Source organism: Perca flavescens, chromosome 3 (assembly GCF_004354835.1).
Source record: "Perca flavescens isolate YP-PL-M2 chromosome 3, PFLA_1.0, whole genome shotgun sequence".
NCBI lineage: Eukaryota > Metazoa > Chordata > Actinopteri > Perciformes > Percidae > Perca > Perca flavescens.
Window position 1 is genome coordinate 27,549,127 of NC_041333.1, and position 19,357 is coordinate 27,568,483.

At 43.2% G+C, this 19,357-nt stretch overlaps 1 protein-coding gene across 1 annotated transcript; it reads right to left on the reverse strand.

Annotated features, from left to right (window-relative positions):
- Positions 1-45: 45 nt before the first annotated feature.
- On the reverse strand, positions 46-16,807 carry cep164 (centrosomal protein 164). The gene is made up of 27 exons (XM_028574000.1): positions 16,637-16,807; positions 16,389-16,472; positions 16,006-16,117; positions 15,125-15,356; positions 14,753-14,917; positions 14,508-14,642; positions 14,309-14,389; positions 13,907-14,011; positions 9,682-9,735; positions 9,441-9,577; positions 8,332-8,865; positions 8,115-8,246; positions 7,841-8,036; positions 6,616-6,690; positions 6,040-6,162; positions 5,679-5,822; positions 5,388-5,471; positions 5,234-5,302; positions 4,875-5,134; positions 4,254-4,439; positions 3,086-3,266; positions 2,767-2,874; positions 2,459-2,561; positions 1,763-2,143; positions 1,564-1,636; positions 1,344-1,463; positions 46-936 (listed from the first exon to the last, which is right to left on the reverse strand). Exons 2-27 carry the CDS (start codon positions 16,465-16,467, stop codon positions 840-842), a joined length of 3,966 nt encoding a protein of 1,321 aa, XP_028429801.1. The 5' UTR covers positions 16,468-16,472; positions 16,637-16,807; the 3' UTR covers positions 46-839.
- Positions 16,808-19,357: the final 2,550 nt, after the last annotated feature.

Consider the following 19,357-nt stretch of genomic DNA (forward strand, 5'->3'; position numbering starts at 1 on the left):
TTTATTAAAATATTTTATAGAAAAATACATTTATTTACACATCTATGCACAAGACTTTTTTTTTTTTTTTTCTCTCTGCCTTCACATATGTTAAAGTTCCACTAATCAACGGTTCACCGCTGCGCCAACATCTGTGGAATATGACATGTAAAATAAAATTGGATTGGCCTCACCTTTACAAACAGTGATTTCTGTTTCTGACCGGCTAAAACAACTAAATCTAATGACATTAGCTCAAAAAACTTACATTTCCCACACAAGACACTTACAAAACCAGTGTAATAAATATAAATGTAACCTATCATGAAATGAAACTTGACCTCTGTGCAGCTGAAAAGCACTACTGTGTAGTGTTATTTCCTGCCTACAGCAGCAAATGGGTTCACAACATGAAGATAAGTGTCTGGGATGTTTTCAGTAAAAGAAGTATAGTAAACTTGACTTCCCCATTGGGCATCAAAGTAAACTACAGTAAACCATTTGGCCCAAGTCTGGCATTGAGCTATAATCTGTAAACGTGACATTGAAGTGCTTTAAAAAGGTCTCCTGTTGCTCACAGCCATATCTAATGTTGGAGGATACAAGTCCTCAGCCCTCTGTGACACGTTGCTCCCTGAATTACCATGTCCTCTGCAGTCATCGCTTCCCCGCAGATGAGGTTGGACATTCCCTGAAAACCTTTGCACTGAAAGTTTTTTTCTTTAAAAGGAATGAATCAGGGGACCCTCACGTGAGGCAACGTGTGTAAACGTCACAACGCTGACCTGTCAAAGTCATTAATGCTTCAAAGTCCTCAGTGACAGTCACAGTGCAACAGGACTGAACTGTGTGTCATGTCCTCAGTAATGATAGACTCTGATCTGGTTGTTATCGTCCAGGCCCAGCTGGAGCAGGCCGCTCTTTGTTGAAGGAGCCGGATAGCGAGTGAACAGAGGTCTGAAGGGAGAGTTAAAGACAACGACGGGCATGTAATGGTGTGCTGTGGATAATAGAGGGCAATAATGTGAAGTGAAGTAGTAAAAGGTTATCAGACAAGTCAAAAATACATCAATTAACATTTTTAAAGTGAAATACTTAAATAAAGAAAATAGAGTGTAAATAGACATATAAAGCTTTCTACTTTTCTAGCAAGCTAGAAACAGTCCTCTCTATTGCTCAACTGATGTTAAACGCATGCACACATGCCCGCACAGAGCCCTGAATAGCCTCAGGAAGGAACTTGTTTGGATGGAATGTGTATGTTTTTTTAAACAGAAAACTCAGATTGGACAGATAGTCTAGCTAGCTGTCTGGATTTACCCTGCAGAGATCTGAGGAGCAGTTAACCATAGTCCAAAGGATACATGCTGGTGTCTTTCTTGCGCATCTCCAGCCACCTCTTGTTGCCGTCAATCAGGCCCTGCAGCTTCTGGCCGTCTACCTCCACTGACTTCTGCATGGGCCGCAGGCTACGACCATGTTCACTTAGATACACACACAGTTTTAGGATTGTTGTAAGTACATTTAAGACAGTGGGGATGTGTAAGTAATCTATAGCAGGATCAAAGGTGCATTCCAGGTTACCTAACAGGAGTGTATGATGAGTATGCGGAGGTAGGCCCCATGGTGCTGGAGGCGATTGGGTCCATAGCTCCTCCTAGAGAACAGAACAACAGTTCAGGATCAACAACAATGATTGCGACCAATAAAAACCCCTTTTCAACAATCCACATTAATAGTGCTGCACTGGGTCTGAAGCTAAACGAGGCGTCTGTTAGCATACTGGAGAAAACCTGGCTCCATCGGCTGTTGAGATCCTCAGAGCCCCTCAACCCACTGCTGATGCGGGTACTGAAAAGAGGGGTGGCTGCGGAGGCGCCTTGGGGCGTCCAGTTCCAGGATGGCTCGGAGAGCCTCACCGGGGCTGAGGAGCTGGGGCCCAGGGTGCGCATCTGGTGCATGACTGATGCAGAGGTAGAGGTGGAGGTGGCAGCTGGGGTGGAGTGAGGTTGAGACAGATGCAGAGGGAAGGCTGGATAGGGTGTGGCGTTCTGCCTCTGGTCCAGTGAACCCAACGCACTCAGGACGGTGTTGAGTTGGCTCGAGATCTGCTGCAAAGACTCTGCTAACTCCTGGACTTTGTCCGGGACAGTAGGATGACCTCCTGACAAGAAAGTGAGGTAGGAAAGGGAGATAAAGTTTGAAAGAAAAAGAAGAAATTTAATAATCTAAGAAAAGTATATGGTGTAAGATAAGATAAAACTTAATTCATCCCGAGGGAATTTGCTGTTCAGCAGTTGCAATACAAAGTGGTAAAGTGCAATTATAAAAAGTCTAAGATAACAATAAGGTGCAAATCCAAAAATATATACAATGTCAAAATCTGGTGATAGATACAGTATATATATATATATATATATATATCAATAATAAAGGTGAATATGTCAGGTTCTTTGGTTAAACTATGAACATGTGTTACCTGTTCCATCCAGTGGGTCCACAGTGCTGCTGAGGTCAGATTCAGTCACATCAAAAGTCACCTTCCTCTCTCCTGCCAGCCGAGACAGACCCTCAAACAGCGGCTAAATGGAGAGAGCAAGGACATGAAATGAAAGAGCAGAGAGCGAGGCAGAACTACATTGATTTTCCCCACCACCCTGAATTTCCCTGCTATGGTTAAAGGTGCTGGTTGACTTCATGAGATCTCTTGCACTGAACATATAAAAGTGCTTAACCAAAGTAAAGTATCACTTTAACGGAGTGTACTGGCGGATGTTTTCTCCTGACCTCTTCAGCTATAGAGCTCTCTAGCTGCTGGAGTTGCTCCTCTTTCCTCCGCAGAAGAGTGGTTCCTCTCTGAACCGCCCGCTGCAGCTCCACCACATTTCTGGCCTCCTGACAGAATGAGGGAAAGAAATCAGCACTTAAAGCAACACTATGTAACGTTTCCCGCTTCGGTCCCCCTACAGGTTGTCTCAGTGGAACTACAGCTCGCACTAAAACATACAACATAGTGTTGCTTGAACACTTATTTCGTATTAACCCCGTCGTACCAGTCATCACACCAATTATTGTTCAGCAGGAGGTGGGTCACACTCCTCCCTACCTGCTGGAGGTTTCTTGTCATCTCCTCAGTCACCCCTCCATCGTGGTTGGGGTCCTGGAAGGAGCTGGTCTGGGCCGCCCGCAGAGCTGCCCGTCTCTCCATCAGCCGGCTGCTCTCCCTCTCCAGGAAGACTTTGGTTTTTTGGATGGATGCGCCATGCGTGGAGATGTAGCGTTGAAACCTGGAAACATTAGATGTGTGGAGATGAGGGCTGAGGTTAAATACGCACTTGTGCCCGGCTCTCATGGACGGTCTTCTAAATCAGGAATGTTGTGATAATCAGCCTCCATTCCTCTGATACCAACCCGCCCGTCGCAACCACCCAGGACCAAGCACCGGACCTGGAGTGGCGAGGCCTTCTCCATAGCTGCCCCCTCCCTCTGGAACTCTCTCCCCAACACATATGGGACTGCACCAATCTGCTATATTCAAGAAAGTACTGAAAACTCACCTTTCAAGAACTTATTTTAATGTCATCTGTTACCTTTTCCCCCTAGATTATTTTATTTAACTTGTTTGTGTATATTGTATTATAGTCTCTCAATAAGCCCTCTATAAATAATATGTATTACAGTATTAGTAGTATCGATGATTCTTTGTCTAGAAAGTGACATTCCCTGTTTGTTTATTTACTTATTTATTTTTCTGTGGCTGTAGTTGTGTTTTATGTATGAAATGTTTAGTAACAGTTGGACAATTTATGGGTTACACTATTGTGTTGTGGCTGCTGTAATATGTTTTCTTTCTTCTTTATTTTGTACAAAGTAGAGAATATTATGTGTGGACATTGGACCGGAAGCTGTGGATGAAATTACTTTTGTATTGGTGTCATGTCATTCCGTGTGGGATGGGCCTCTTTAGTGGCATGACATGTAAATAAAAAAAGAAAAATCGATATCATTCAGTAGAGGTAGACATAGCAATATTCTGTCTGAGTAGACAGCACCATTTCAGGTTGTTTTTTTTCCATTCCGAATACAATTTCAGGGGAAGCCCTACTTCTTATTGTGGCACTAAAATATGTAGAAATATTGAATACTGGCGCATTAGCAACTACGACAACTTTGTATTGTTCAGATAATGTACCCTGTATATACCAAATGGCCAAAAGTGTGCATTATCAACCACAAATGTATTCTTGGTTTTCTATGTCTCTTATTTTCCTTACTCGTCCATGCTGCTGTGGCTGTCGGGTACGGGGGAGAGTGGCAGCTCCTCCAGGTCTTCTACATGTAGCGATGAGTCTCTCCTGTCACTGGAGGGCTCCGTCACCTCTGCTTTCTCTGCCTTCTTTTTGTCCTGTTTAGGTTCTGGTCTGGTGGAGGTGTCTGCTCCTTCGCCTTGTTCTAGCTCACTGATTGGACAAAATGGTATTTTTATAAAATGTCAAGTCAAGTCATTTTATTTGTATAGCACATTTAAACGAACAAAAGTTGACCCAAAGTGCTTTACAGGTAGAACAGGGAAGGCAGAGACAATATGCCTTAAAAATACATAATCCTATGTGCGAGGTACCATGAATATAAATAGGCAAAGAAGGAATTAATAATGTAACATAGAATAAAACAACAAAGGAACAATGTTTGTTAAAAAAAAAAAAAAAAACAGGAATCAAGGAGAGTTAAAAGCAAGAGAGTAAAAATGCGTCTTCAGATTTGATCTTAAAATGTGAATCCCTTTAATAAAAAGAGGAACACTGGATGTCATTACATTCTCCTCAGTAATTCCATTGGCTGAAAGTGAAGTAAACACACAGGATGCATGGATCCCCCGTTGTATCAAACTATACCTGACTCTGCGACTGAGACGGTCGCATCTCTCCTGCAGCAGCGCCACCTTGCTCTCCAGTCGCTCCTTGTTCTCCCTGGACCTCCTGCTCTCTTCCCTGGCTTTGTCTCTCTCCTCCCTCAGCCTCTCCCCCTCCTCCTTGGCCTCACTCCTTTCTTCTCTGGCTCTCTGAAGGAGTTCTCTGGCTTGAGTTTTCTCCTCTCTCATCCTCTCCAGCTCCTCCGTCAGCTGGTCTCTCTCCTGGATCAGCCGGGGTAAGGCCTGGACACACACAGACAGGTGGAGAAATAAGGGGTTGATAGGTGGACGGGTTGGTGACTATATTCTCTCTTTTCATGAAGAAAAAGTGGGATGTCCAACCTCTATCTGTCTGTCCACTTCCTCCTCTTCCTCCCCAAGCTTCTTCCTCCTCCTCTTCAGATCTGCTACCTGATAAGAGACAGACACCATTAGTCCATGCGGTTAAGGTTAGTGTATCAGTGATTAATAGTACACACATAATGGGATAGAAGACCTTGGTCTGCAGCATGGCCTCCTGGCTCTTCAACTCTCTGGCTCTCAGCTCCATCTGATCTTTGAGATCCTCCAGTTCTGACTCCTAATAGAAGAAATAAGACAGATTTATTCTCTGGAATAGATTGTTTACTTTTTTTCAGAAAAAGCTTCCCTTTACCCTTAATTTAGTAAGCAAAATATAATTTCTGTCTATATACTGGAGTTTTAAATTTATAACCATCCACCCGGTGGAAAGGATGCAGCACCAGCGCTGCATTGTTAATAAACGTGTGCGTCTGTCTGGTCTCACCTTGCGCGAGTGTGTCAGCTGTGTCTTTTGTATCTGTGTGTTGAGCTGCAAGCGGAGCTTCTCCAGTTGGACAGCATGCGAGGCCTGCAGATGCTCTCGGTCCTCCTGCAGAGTAGAAAGCAAGCGCGCCCTCTGAGCAGTCTCCTGGAACACACAAACACATTTTTTAATTGCGTTTGAAAAACAAACAAAAATGGCTAGTTGTGGATTTATTTATTATTAATATAGAGCCTGTTAATCTTTGTTGATGCGTGCTGGAAACGAAAATATGGCATTTAAATATATTCTACTGTTTCCACTAATAACTAAGACAGGATGAGGGCATGTATCAGCTAAATGTGAAACGTAAACACTATCTGACCTCATCCAGGTATTTCTCTCTGATGCTGTTCATCTCTCTTCTGTGGTCCTCCCTCAACTGCTCCAGCTTCCTCTCGTGATCACGCTGCACTTCCTCCCGCACTTCCTGAAGAACATCAGCTAGCTAGACAGTGAAAATGGGATTTTGGATTTGTTTTAGACTTTGTAGATATTCCATGACGGACCAACATACAAGAAAGACACTAATGACAAAACAAGAACATGACCGTCGCACTGACAAGACAAACCAGTGGAAGGAGGGAGGGGGACTGTTGCAGTGTGTTAAGTTATTTTATGCATGTGTTTCTATTTAACACATAGTGTGACCATAGGAACATATGCACGCACATGATCTTTCAACACATGCTTCGCTCTGACACATAAATACATGTTTTCGACTTTGAATAGAGATTATTTTACAGAAACAGATAAAGTGAGACCAGGACTGAAAATTATGAGTCCAGCAAAGATCTTGTTCTATTGCAAAGAGAGGAGGACATGGTGTTCTGAGCCCTGGACTCAGTGAAAATGTAACTAAAGAAAATAAATATACACGTGGTGATAAGGATGACCTAACCTCTCGGTGGTAATCTGCCAGCTGCTGTTCAGGACGTGGACTCATGAACTCCCTCCTCTTCTCTGTGATATTGACCTTTATACAGACAAAATAGTACAAACACAGACAGACAAACATAGGGACAGATCATTAATCTGTGTCCAATGCCACCATGTACCGCCAAAACAGAACAAACATAATTGCCTGGTTCTTCTGATGTTTCCAGTTGTGTCCGACGTTTACATAAATATAACACAAAGTGGTCATATACTACATATACATCATTTTTGACGGTCTAAATGTTTAGCGGTCATATCCGGTTAATGTCTTTCTTTTCTTTTCTTTTTTTAATGATACCAACACTTTACTTCCAGAATGGATGTTCAAGGCATATTTGGATGTGTGGATTCGTAATACAAAATATGTTGATAAAAACATTTGATAGCACCATCATAGTCAAGAATTTTTTTATCTGGCTGTTTGCTAACAACAATTAACAAGAAATAAACTAAAACTGAACTGTACTGACAGGAGGGTGAGTCACTAGAACTGTTTATACATATGAAAACTGGTATCCAGGTTAATGTGCCAACCTGCTAACATTGTGTGGGTCATTTGTTTTTCACTCCAGATTGCTTAATAATAACAAGAAATCCATCATCCCCTCTGCAATAGCCATACTGAACAGCACAAAATGAACACCGCAGTCAGCTGATATCTTAACACCCCCATGTCTTGTTTTTATATGTCCATGTGCATGTCTCTTTGTGACTGGAGCCTTGTCAAAGACAATTTTCTGTAACCCTTGTGTAACAGACAATAAAGTATTATCTTATCTTAATAACAGTGACACGATTTGAATTTTGCTATTTATTAAACTTCTATTATACTGATTTTCAAACATGTGTTTGTTTATCTTTGTTGTTCCTAGTATTAGTGTTTAGCTTCAGTTTGTGTGGAATGAGATGTCCATTACGTTACATGTCATTTAGCTGACGCTTTTATCCAAAGCGACTTACAATTGCTATACATGTCAGAGGTCACACGCCTCTGGAGCAACTAGGGGTTAAGTGCCTTGCTCAGGGACACATTGGTTGATGTATCGCAGTGGGAATTGAACCCGGATCTCCCACGCCATAGGAATGTGTGCAAAAACAACATTCAAACACTGACATTTTAAAGACTAAATAATATTGAAATCAAAGACGAGCCGGACACAAGCAGGCCAGCAATCATCGTCAGTCACCTCGTGTTTCAGGGAGTTTAGTTTCTCCTCCCTCTCTCCCTGGAGTCTCCTCTTCTCCGCTTGCAGCTCCTCTTCCGACTCAGCCTTCAGACGTTCAGTGTCCTGCCTCTTCAGGGCCTCCAGTCTGTCGCGCTCCGCTACTCGCTCTTCCTCTAGAGTGATGCGTAACTCCTTCAGCATGACCTCACTCTCCTTCCTGATCACAGGACACGCAGATTTTAGTATCACTTTGTTTTCTGCTGCTCAGACTTATGTGTTAATGTGTGTGTCTGACCTGAGTTGGTGTTGCTCCCTCTCCCTCTCCCTGCGGACAGACTCTCTGAGCTCCTCCAGGGTCCTCTCAGACTCTTCATTCAGCCTGGCCTCCTCCTCTCTCCTCTTAGACACAAGATGCTGCCGCAGAGCCCTTTGGGAGACACGCATACATGTGCTTTTATGAATTAAGAAATTGCTCTAAAAATGTTTAGTAAAAAATGTGTCTCCACGCCTACCTCAGTCTTTCCTCACTCTCCTCCTTCAGCTTCCTCTCCTCCTCATCCTCTTTTCTCCTCAGCTCCTCCTGAAGGAGACGCATTCGCTTCTCCTTCTCCTTCATCATATGCTCCCTGTCTTCCTCCTCCTCCTCTTGATCAGCCTTCCTCCTCTCACTCTCCACCTTCCTCTCTCTCAGACTCCTCTCCGCTTTCTCTGCCCTCTTACTCTCCTCCTCTTTCTCCCTCTCTTTCTTTTCTCTGTCTTTCCACACTCTCGAGCCACCCTCTTCTTCCAATGGGCTCTCCTGGTTTTGTAAGGGGGGTTCAGTGTCTTCAAGTTGGGTGTTGGAAGTGCGGATCAGCCGGCCTCTGGAGGTCTCAGGCCTCTGTAGCCCCAGAGACGTGCCGAGGCTTTCGGTTTTCAGACGGAGCACGTCAGCTTGCTCTGAGTGGGACAAGCTTGAGAGGGAGGGCGAATGGCTGAGCTGGTGGAGGACGAGTCGGTCAACTTTTGGAGCTAGAGGGTTGTCTTTGACAGCAGTGTGCAAATGGCTGAAGAGGGAGAAAGGTGTTATACCAATACCAAGGTTAAAAAAGGCTGTAAATACCCTAAGATTCCATGCCCTTCTTTTGATGCAGTACTGCATGTTTCACTGAGATATATATATATATATATATATACACATACACATACATACATACATACATACATACATACATACATATATATATATATATATATACACATATATATATATATATATATATATATATATATATATATATATATATATATATATATATATATATACACACACACATATATATATATATACACACACACACATATATATATATATATATATATATATATATATATATATATATATATATATAATAATGGTTGGGAGCTTTACAAAGAAATGTTTGGGGATTTCACAGATGAAATTACTGTGAAAACTAAAACTGCTGAACTTCGGGTTTCATGGAAACACAATGGATAAAGGCATCTAAAATGAACTTCCAGTTCCTTGTGACACACAATTCAAGACCTGATAAGAGATAATGCAACTTACTTTAAGCACAGCAGCTGTTTTCCAGGAACAATATCAAAAAGGAAAACGCACCTCTTGGCAGCCTTAGCCTTCTTCGTCTTTGCCCCCCCTTCATTCTCCTCTTCCTCTTTTGTTTCCTCTTTATCATCTCTCTCCAGTGGACTGACAGTGCCAGACAGGTCGTTGATGTCCAGAACCTTTTCCGACAGCTTTAGGATAAAACAAAAAAACCAAAAAAACATTACAAAACAGATTGAACAATTTACAGTTGAACGAATGACTGAATGGGTGTCACGCTGCATGATCAGAGTACCTTGACATCTATGGAGGATGAAGCCTTCTCAATGTCTTCACTGGCCTCGGACTCCTGCAATAACACAAACACATATATAAACACACTCAACGGCAAGGCAACGGTTCTGAGTAAACACGCAAACAAAATTGCACAAGCAACACTAAATATTGAAGACAGAAACACACACACACACACACACACACACACACACACACACACACACAGCATAAAGTCAAAAGCAGAGTGTACACAAACACAAACAAGGCCGACAAGCTGGCAGGCATACTGAAGTGAAGACAGTCAAGCATTCTGTAATCAAAGCAAGCAGTCTTGGAAAGATTGGGGAGGCGATGGCGGGAGATGAGAGACCTGCGCGTCTGGTCGAATAGCTCAAAATCGCCTGCCAATCTAAAAGCAGATGCACTACCAATGGGAAAAGGGATCAGAACTTTCCAATCCAGTCCTCAGGGGCTCAAACGGATCCGTCCTCTCACCAAATAACATTCCAGTGTGCGAGTGATGACATTCAGGCTGGGAGCCCCTAAGGCAGTGGAGTTGGATTCTGGGAGCTACATGCACCTGCGTGCAGAGATCAGGCAGGACCAGGGTTGGGGTCGGGTCGTGAATGGGGGTGAGGTGTGTAAGCACGCACAGAGGCAACACCAAACCCTACCTCTGCAGGAAGGGGGGATTCGTTTGTCACATTCTTCATCTTGCCAGCAAGAGGTTTTCTTATTTGGTCAAGCGTTCTGAGGTCACTCAGCATCATCTTCTCGTTTAGCTTGGCGGGTCGAACCTGAGCCGCTCCAGCCTCAAAAACCTCAACGACTTGCTCCTCACTCTCCGATGCAGTTTGGGGCTTTTGGGCGTCAGATTCATCATCTACCTCCAGCCCCTCCCCCTCTGTTTCTCCCCCTTCGCTCTGTAGACATCTCTCTAACACCTCCTCGTCACTCTCTGTCACTTTCCTCTGGCTCAGGGAGCATCTGTCCAAAGCCTCACCCTCCTCCTCCTCCTCCTCTTTTTCCTTTTCTTGCTCTCTTTTGCTATTTATCTCTACCTCCTCCTCTTTTTCCTGCTCTCTTTCGCTATATATCTCCACTTCCTCTTCCTCCTCCTCTTGTTCCTTTTCTTGCTCTCTTTCGCTATATATCTCCTCCTCCTCTTTTTCCTTTTCTTGCTCTCTTTCGCTATATACCTCCTCCTCTTTTTCCTGCTCTCTTTCGCTATATATCTCCACCTCCTCTTCCTGCTCCTTTTCTTGCTCTCTTTCACTAGATAGCTCCACTTCCTCCTCTTTTTCCTTTTCTTGCTCTCTTTTGCTATATATCTCCTCCTCTTCCTCTTTTTCCTTTTCTTGCTCTCTTTCGCTATTTATCTCCACCTCCACTTCCTCACTCTCATTCTGCCCTTCTTCATCATCTACACTTCCCTCAAGCTCTTCCCTCTCTTTGTCATTTTCATCCTCCTCGTCCTCCTCACTCTCTCCATCTCGATCGCTTTTGAAGCATTTCTCTACAACTTCATCGCTACCTTCCTCAAATTCTTCCGCTTGCATCTCTTCCTTCACCTCTTCTTTCTCCTCCGTTAAACTCTCCCCTGCCCCGTCACTCTCCGCATTCTCTTCTCTGTCTTTGGCCTCATGCTGGTGGCTTTTGACGCAACTTTCCACGTCGCTGTCATTTCTCTCTCGTTCCTTGCTCTCCTGCTTGTCACTGTGTTGGACTTTTTTTGACACTCCACTATCGCCTTCATCTATCTCTCCATCATCGCCCTCACAACATTCCTCCTCTACCTCGTCGCTCTCTACCTCCTCATCATTCTTGCTTCTTATAGACCCTTTACTTTCTCCCTGCTCGTCCTCCATCTCCTCCCCCTCTTCTTTGGTTTCCCTCTCATCTGCTTCCTCGTCCTGTGCCTCTCCATCCTCCAGCTCATTTTCTACCTCTTCTTTCTCCTCTCTCTCTCCCTCCTCTGCTTTCCCTCCACCTTCATCCTCTCCCTTCTCTCTCTGAACATCCTTGTCTTCCTCCTGCTCCTCCTGCTGCTCCTCCTCTTCCTCCTCCACCACCTCATTCACCTCCTCTGCTACCTCCTGTTCAGCAGAGTTTCCAGCATGTGCCCCCTCCTCACTGACATGGTTTCTGCTGCCTGCCAGTGAGGACAGGTGGAGGCGGCGGCCCCACAGAGAGTCCTTGATGGAGAGGAATAGGAGGAATTGTCCATCCATCCCAGACAGAGGCACAAAGGAAGGCGTGCAGAGACACAAGGGAGAGAAAGGACGAAGGAGGGCAGGTGAGGGAAGGAGGCAGTCAAAAAAGATTGTGACCCCAGCTGAAAGATGTTGGGGGTGGGGGAGGAGGGGTTATCTTGACACAACTGCACGCAAAATTACCAGATCATGCATTTTTCAAGGACAAAATGAGTCATGTCAGACAACCAACACACGACTGAAACGCACAAATAAAAATATGTATGTATGCATAGAAAAACATACACGTCTCTCTCACTCAAATACAGGCACACACAAAGGGGCAGGTTGGTTTGATAAATGTAATTCCTCTTTCAAAAAAGCCACAATGTTTTGGGACATTGTGTAATTACAGAATAAAGAGTCAATGCATTACCAACTTTCATCAGTAGGTAATGTAACAAATGTTCACAGAGTCATAAATTAGAACCGACTTTTTCTCAGAATCTAATGGCAGTCATGGGGAGTTTTACTGGTCTATCCCAATGGGGATAAATACAAAAATTTGAGAGGAATGATAGGATTCGTTGTTTTGAAACATGCTCCTGATATATACTTTCAGACAGCAAAGCAGTAACAGTGACAGTAGGAAGACAGCAAGACAAAGAGGAAGGCACAGTGACAGCCGTGCCCATAGGACAGATCCCAGCAGCATAGCAACTACAGGAACACACCCCGGGTCACGGTGCAAAGGTTTAAAGGTTTAAAAAGGTCACACAAGACAAAGAGAAGGAATAAGAGATGGTTTAGAAACACAGCTACATGATACAACAAGACAAGTTCACGGTAGTGATTCACAGAGAATGTGTGGAAACAATTAGGCTTGCCGCAAACCTAAGAATATATGTACAGTATATATTAGCATCTATATCCCACATTATTCAATTATTATCATTAATTGAAAATACAATGTGAAGTTATCAATGGCTGCATTTTTATCAGGGGGAAAGGTACCACTTTTCTTCACAATATACTCTGGTCTTGAACATCTCTGGCTTAAAGCTATAGTGCGCAGCTATTTTATATTAATGAACGTCCGTAACATTCAAGCCATTGCCAAATGAGTTGATACAAAGCTAATCAGCTCCACAAAACTCTCTCTGTATTTCTCAGTATGGCAATGTTTACAAAATGGTGTCGCCCGGCGAAATTCCCACGCAGCAGCTTGAGGGATGCGTTTTACCGCTGAGAGAGGACAACAGCAGCCTTCAGCTTTGGAGACAAAGAGGACTGCTGCAACAGGTGAAGGCATGGCTAAAAACCCGAACGCACCCACAAAATGTTTCAGTCAGTGATTGTACTGCTAAGAAAAGACCTGCACGATCAGCAGGACTAAAATCCACCAACAAAAAAAAGTTACTGAAAAGCAAAGACAAACACAGATAACCATTGGTGTGGCTTTTCCTATTTGGAGAGCGCTGAAAAAAAAAGAAAAGCGACTGACGTCAGACACGGATGTCGCCTTTCTGCTTATGAACAGGTTGTTAGTGGGTTTTGTAACGTACTAGGAGTAGGAATTATTGCTATTAAATTTACTCAACCTAAATTATGTGCTACTAGTAACTGCGTGGAGGAGGGGTAGGGGTGCGATCACTGAAGGCTTGCGTCATTTGGATGCCCAACAGTGTTGTCATTATTTAGAATTCCTAATGGGGGCGACAGAAAATATGCACTATAGCTTTAAAGATACAGTAGAAATACAATTAACATCAACAATTATGAATATACCTGAGATGCCAGGGTTGTGCTTCTTAAATTCCTGTCAATTCATGCAACATATAAAAATGTTTCAGACAAGTAAAAAATAAAACACTATGGCCATTCAAAGAACACGACTGCATGACGAACACCAAAATGAGAGAGCCAAGAAGACAAAGAGCTGAGAGTCGTGTGTGTGTGTGTGTGTGTGTGTGTGTGTGTGTGTGTGTGTGTGTGTGTGTGTGTGTGTGTGTGTGTGTGTGTGTGTGTGTGTGTGTGTGTGTGTGTGTATACCTGTTGGGATGGTGGTTCAGGGCTGTGGTCTCCAGATAAGGCCAAGTCCTGCAACTCTGGCTCTGTTCTCTCCTCAGCTGGAGCTTCACCACTGGCTTCACTGTCCTAGAGCGCACACACAGACACACACACACACACACACACTTAAACTTTACACTGGAACTTATTGAATAATATAAAAATATAATATTCATACCTAAAAATGAATGTACCCTTCTTGAATCAACATGGAATCAAACTGAATCAAAACTATCTCATCAAAGACAAAAGGTACCTGGGAATTTATAGGTCTGAAATATATCAGTAAGCCCTGCAACAGCTGTTCTCATTTTCTCTTTTTACAGTAGAAGATTTATTTTAGAACCAGAACCAGTTCTGTTTAAAGCAAACCATCCTGTCTACCTCATAATGTAGGCCTCCTCCAAGCGCATCCAGGTCCAGATGAAGGTTCTTCAATAATCGGTCTGAACCGCGAGGACTCGGCTGAAAAGGTGACAATGTCTGGTTAGATAGGGACATAAAATATACATTCAGGAGCCATATTAGGCACCTAAACCAACTACTTATATCATCTTGCACTTGTCTTTAGGTTGAACTGCACCTCGTTTTCGGAGATTTTCTTATTGTCGTCATCATCAACATCATCATCATCATCATCAAAGCCAGGCAGAGTGAGAGACACCCTCTCCTCCTGCCTGCTGCCTAAAACACTAGATGCTCCACTGCTCCGAGGGCCCTGACAGAGAAAGACATTTATTATAGTATACTGTATACTGTAATGGTTTGGGAGAGGCTAACAATAAAAAATCTAATCATATGGTCCTCCAGATAGCAATGGGATCTTACCCCAAGGGATGTCTTTAGGGGCTCCAGTCCCCCAGTGCTGCCAAGGGGCCGCCGCAGACCAGGGGCAGAACCAGGCAGCGGGCCTGGGCCAAGAGCATCCAGACCTCTCAGAGGAGCCAGGCTGCCCAGCGGGGATGGTAGAGGTCCCAGGACTGAACTGAGTGCCTGTAGGAAAAAAGACAGTGTCCATACGGCTACAACGTTTCTCTTGCTTCATATTCAGTATTGATAAAATACACATATTTAAAACTGTATTTTTTTCTTCTTTTAAATTCTATAATCCATGTAACACAGAGTGAAGCATTTCTCCCACAAAAAAGGTTAAATACAAAAAATACAAGATTAAACTGGAAAAATACAACAACAACTCACTGCAGGAGTCTTAAGCGGCTCCTTCTTCTTTTTCTCTTTCTTCTCCTTCTTTTCTTTCTTCTTCTTCTTGTCCTTGTCCTTCTTCGCCCCTGTGCCTCCTGCAGCGACCGTGAGCTGGGCGCGCTCACGCTCCTGGGCCACCAGGCAGCGGTAGTGCTCGTCGCACGGGTGATCCCATGTGGACTGTCCCGAGGAAAAGTTGAAATAGTAGATATCCCCCGTCACATCCTGGCTGCGGGGGAGGAAGGGGGAGAGGAGGGGGGTCACTTCGGCACCTCCAAAAAGGCCCAGAAAAGTGAAGGAGAGATGATGGGTGGATGGGTGGGTGAACGTAGAGATGTCACCAGAGGTAATGTTGTCACTGAAACTGAACTATAATATACATATACAAAACTAAAATTAAAATATACAGTCTCTCAGTCGACAGGGGCACACACAGAGCAGAAAATGGTGAAGCAATAGGCCTAAATAGTGGCATAAATTCCAGAGAAAAACGCTTCAGTTGCTTTAGATGCTGATTGTTGCTTTATAGAGAAGGTTGCTATGCATGTCCACCTTCAGGTTTTTTGAGAACAGATCTTCACCCTTGATTAGTTCCATGGACACAAACACTCCCACACCACATTACTGTCAAAACACACTACGGTAAATCAAACTTGCTACTGGGACTGCTCTGGTGCCTCACCAAGACTGTTCACAACAACATGCAAATAGAAACCCAGAGTGAGACTGTAATACCACATTCTCAATGCCAAACATGATTTCATAATACATCCAGTGCAGTAAAATCATCTACAGATTAGAATGATCTCTGCATAAGGTTTTCTGTGGGTGGCCATGCTGCCGAGGATCCACTCCCCAGCCTCTCTCCCCTTACTTACCAAGGCTTCCACTCGGGAGGCAGCGGGGCAACAATGCCTTCCCTGGCCAGCCACAGGAGCTCCGGCTCACTGTCGGGATCAATGCCAATCTCTCTTGCGTACTCTTGGATCTCTGATGAGAGAAAGAGAAAAAGAGTGATATGAGAAAAGATTAATGTATAACATTAAGTTAATGTAAAACTACATAAACAATGCAGGTTTTCCACACCACTGCTATCGGGAAGAATCCTCCCATTATCTATCATCAATATCAATTTATCTGTATTATGATAGATAATGGAACTATATATATATAGGTAACGTTATAGATAATATATACACAGTGAGTCAATCATATCCTTAACGGCAGCCATACCCAGGGTATTACCCTCACTACTGTGTACCTTGTTCAGAGGGTGAATAGCTTTCATCATAGTCCTCTTCAAGGATCAGTTGGTCCCCTAAGAGAGCAGCTGCAGTCATGGTTACTGCAGAGAAATGCAAAACAGGATGAATGGCACAAGACAGGGAGATATACTGTATAATACAGTGGCAGACAACTACACAATCTTGCCTGTCTCGCTCTACGCCCTCAGCGTTTCACTACGCTGTGTGACGCCCTGCTTTCTGAGAGAAAACTCAAGATTTTTACCTTGCTAATGCGCGGGACAGCTGAATGGGGGGCGGGGGGTGCGCTAAGCTACTTAAGCTAGCATCTCAGCTAACTTCAACGGTTGGTAGCTGGGCGCCATCAAGCTATCGCTAGCTACTTAACGTTAGCTCAGTCAGCTAAGTAGTTGGAGAATAGCTTATTTGTGATAAGTGATTTACCTTACAAATTTTCAATCGTTTTCTCATTAGCCTCTGTGGCAATACCGATCGTCTGTCAGTCGTTTAACACAGACATTGTGTACGCAGAGGGGAGAAGGAGGATACGAAAGTTACAGTACTAACAACATCTCTAAGGACGCTTCCCTCGTTTCCTGTTGACGATGGAAACGTAGCTCTGACTGGCTGAGGAGCCAAATGTGGCGTTCAAGTATCCTCGTAAGCTCCCAATTCGTACACATATTCAGTACAATCATGGCGAAATCGAAATTTGAACACCAGTGGCTTTTGTTTGATTTAAAAATGTCACAGAACCGTTATTGATTCAGCAGGACTATTCAATTTTATTTTATTTTATTTATAGTGTCAAATAAATCACAATAGAAGTTATCTCAGGACACTTTACAGATAGAGTAGGTCTAGAACACATTCTATAATTTACAAAGACCCAAAAGTCCCCCCAAGAACATGCATTTGGTGCAACAGTGGCGAGGAAAAACTTCCATTTAACAGGCAGAATTTTGGTGGGCAGTAGATGGCCGTTGCTGGTTGGAACCATAGACAGTATATAAGGTTGGAACACGGAGACACAGATAGGCCTACAGATATACAGAAATATGATTGATAATAATTAAAGCAGTTCATATGAGAGTTGTGTTGAGTTAAATAAAGTTGTAACAATGTTGATTTTAATAACTATGTATGTTTTATGTTTTAAGTAATAAATTGTATGCTGTAACCGGGTTATGAAAATAGGAATGAATGTATATGAATGTAAAGAATAGGTCCAGACTGATCTGGTTATCACAATCACCACCTTTTGTCTCTGTAAACAATAGGTAAAGACAGACCCTTTCTCTCCCCGTCTCTTCGATCCTGTCTTTGGTTAAATTGATTAGGTTAAAACCAACTATTAACAGAAGAAAACGTCTCTTTGAGTCTCCAACCTCCTGGTGCCAAGTCTGGGTTAGAACAAAGGGAATGCAAACTCTGTAAACTTGAATATAATCAGCACTAAATGATAATCAACCTTAGTCTGTGACCTTGAGTAGGCCTGAAATTCAGAGGTGTGTCCTTATCCTGAGAGACAGGAATAAATGTGGGAGCAGGAGAAAGATTTGGGGTTTCAACTGTGACCACGCAGGGGGAAGCATGTAGAAGTCCGCTGTTTACAGTGTATTGTTTTGTCATGTCGCATGGCTGCAATCTGTGTCCGCACAAGGGGAAGCATGTTTGCAGTCTGCTGCTGGCAGTGTTTTATGTTTTATGTTTGATTGTGTTTTGACTGTCGTTTTCATGTAGTTTCATTAAACCTTTTGCTTAACTTTCAATTCGACCCCAGCCTCTCCTCCTTCCTCCAGAAATCAGAATGACCACGTCATTTAGACATTTCTTAACAGTTGTTACTAGAGAGATAAGATTATAACAGACGCATTTATTTGATTTTCTTTTTTTTTTTAGTTACCATGTCACACAGTCACATGGTAAGGCTTAGAAGAGACTTAGTTTTAAAAATCCTCATATTCCCCTTTCCACCATTTCTTTCTTTAAGCCACAGTTCTGTAAGCAACATTCCTCAACAAAGTAGCCTACTTGGAACAAGGTTGCAGGGCCCTGCACTCTGGATAGGTTATGGTATAATAACAGAGGAGGTGCAGGTTATCAGTTGAGCAGACTCTATGGTGCAAATTGGCCACAGGTTGTAGGATTGTTCTCAGGCACTGGAAAACAAAAAAGAGCATCCCCTTTAATGAATGGTTAGGAGAAATGGCCAAAATAGCCAACAACAGACATGAGGTATTTCTAAAAAATATGGGGCCCCTTTTTGATATTGAATGGCTAACTAAGGTGAAGCTGCCAATGTTATGTGTAAGATATATCATGTTATTATGAGTATGTGTCTGATAGATAAGTGATAAATTATGTTGTGACGGTGGTAGTAAAGGTTGGACACACATGGGTACTATGTCAGTGAAATGTGATAGGTACAGCGATTCTTGCCTGATATGTTGCATACATTGTAGTCTCGCTTTGCCAGACTATCCGCACGCTGTGGAGCGGAGAAGGGTCTGGCTAGTCCACATAGAATTCTGGGATGGGAGAAAAACGTGCTCTGCTTTATTGGCTTTAGCCTTTTCATCAAACTAATCACAATCATCATGGGCGGCGCTAAGCTTTGCACGGAGCCGCCTTAAAATAGTCCTGCGAGAGAAAACTCAGATTGGACAGATAGTCTAGCTAGCTATCTGGATTTACCCTGCAGAGATCTGAGAAGCAGTTAACCATAGTCCTCATAGTCCACCAAAGATTAAAATTCCAACACAAAGAAAAAATCGGCGAAAATACATGCATCCGGCGGAATTTCCTGCAGCACCGGAGCAATCCCGGAAGTGGAACGTCATGGATATAGACTACATACATTGTGACATGAATAATAAAATGACTCTGTTGTGTAGAACCTATAGCCATTTTCTTCAAATTAATCACTGACAAATAGCAGAGTGGAGAAACTGAGCTCCATAGATATTTTGCTAATCTGTTTTGA

Bases quoted from the DNA above. Each gene is read 5' to 3' on its own strand.
- cep164 (XM_028574000.1), bottom strand. From the start codon at position 16,467: ATGACTGCAGCTGCTCTCTTAGGGGACCAACTGATCCTTGAAGAGGAC. The intron at 6,163-6,615 runs GTTAGGTCATCC...TTCACTGTCTAG, and splicing joins TGGCAGATTACCACCGAGAG to CTAGCTGATGTTCTTCAGGA. The intron at 5,823-6,039 runs GTCAGATAGTGT...TGTGTGTTCCAG, and splicing joins GAGAGAAATACCTGGATGAG to GAGACTGCTCAGAGGGCGCG.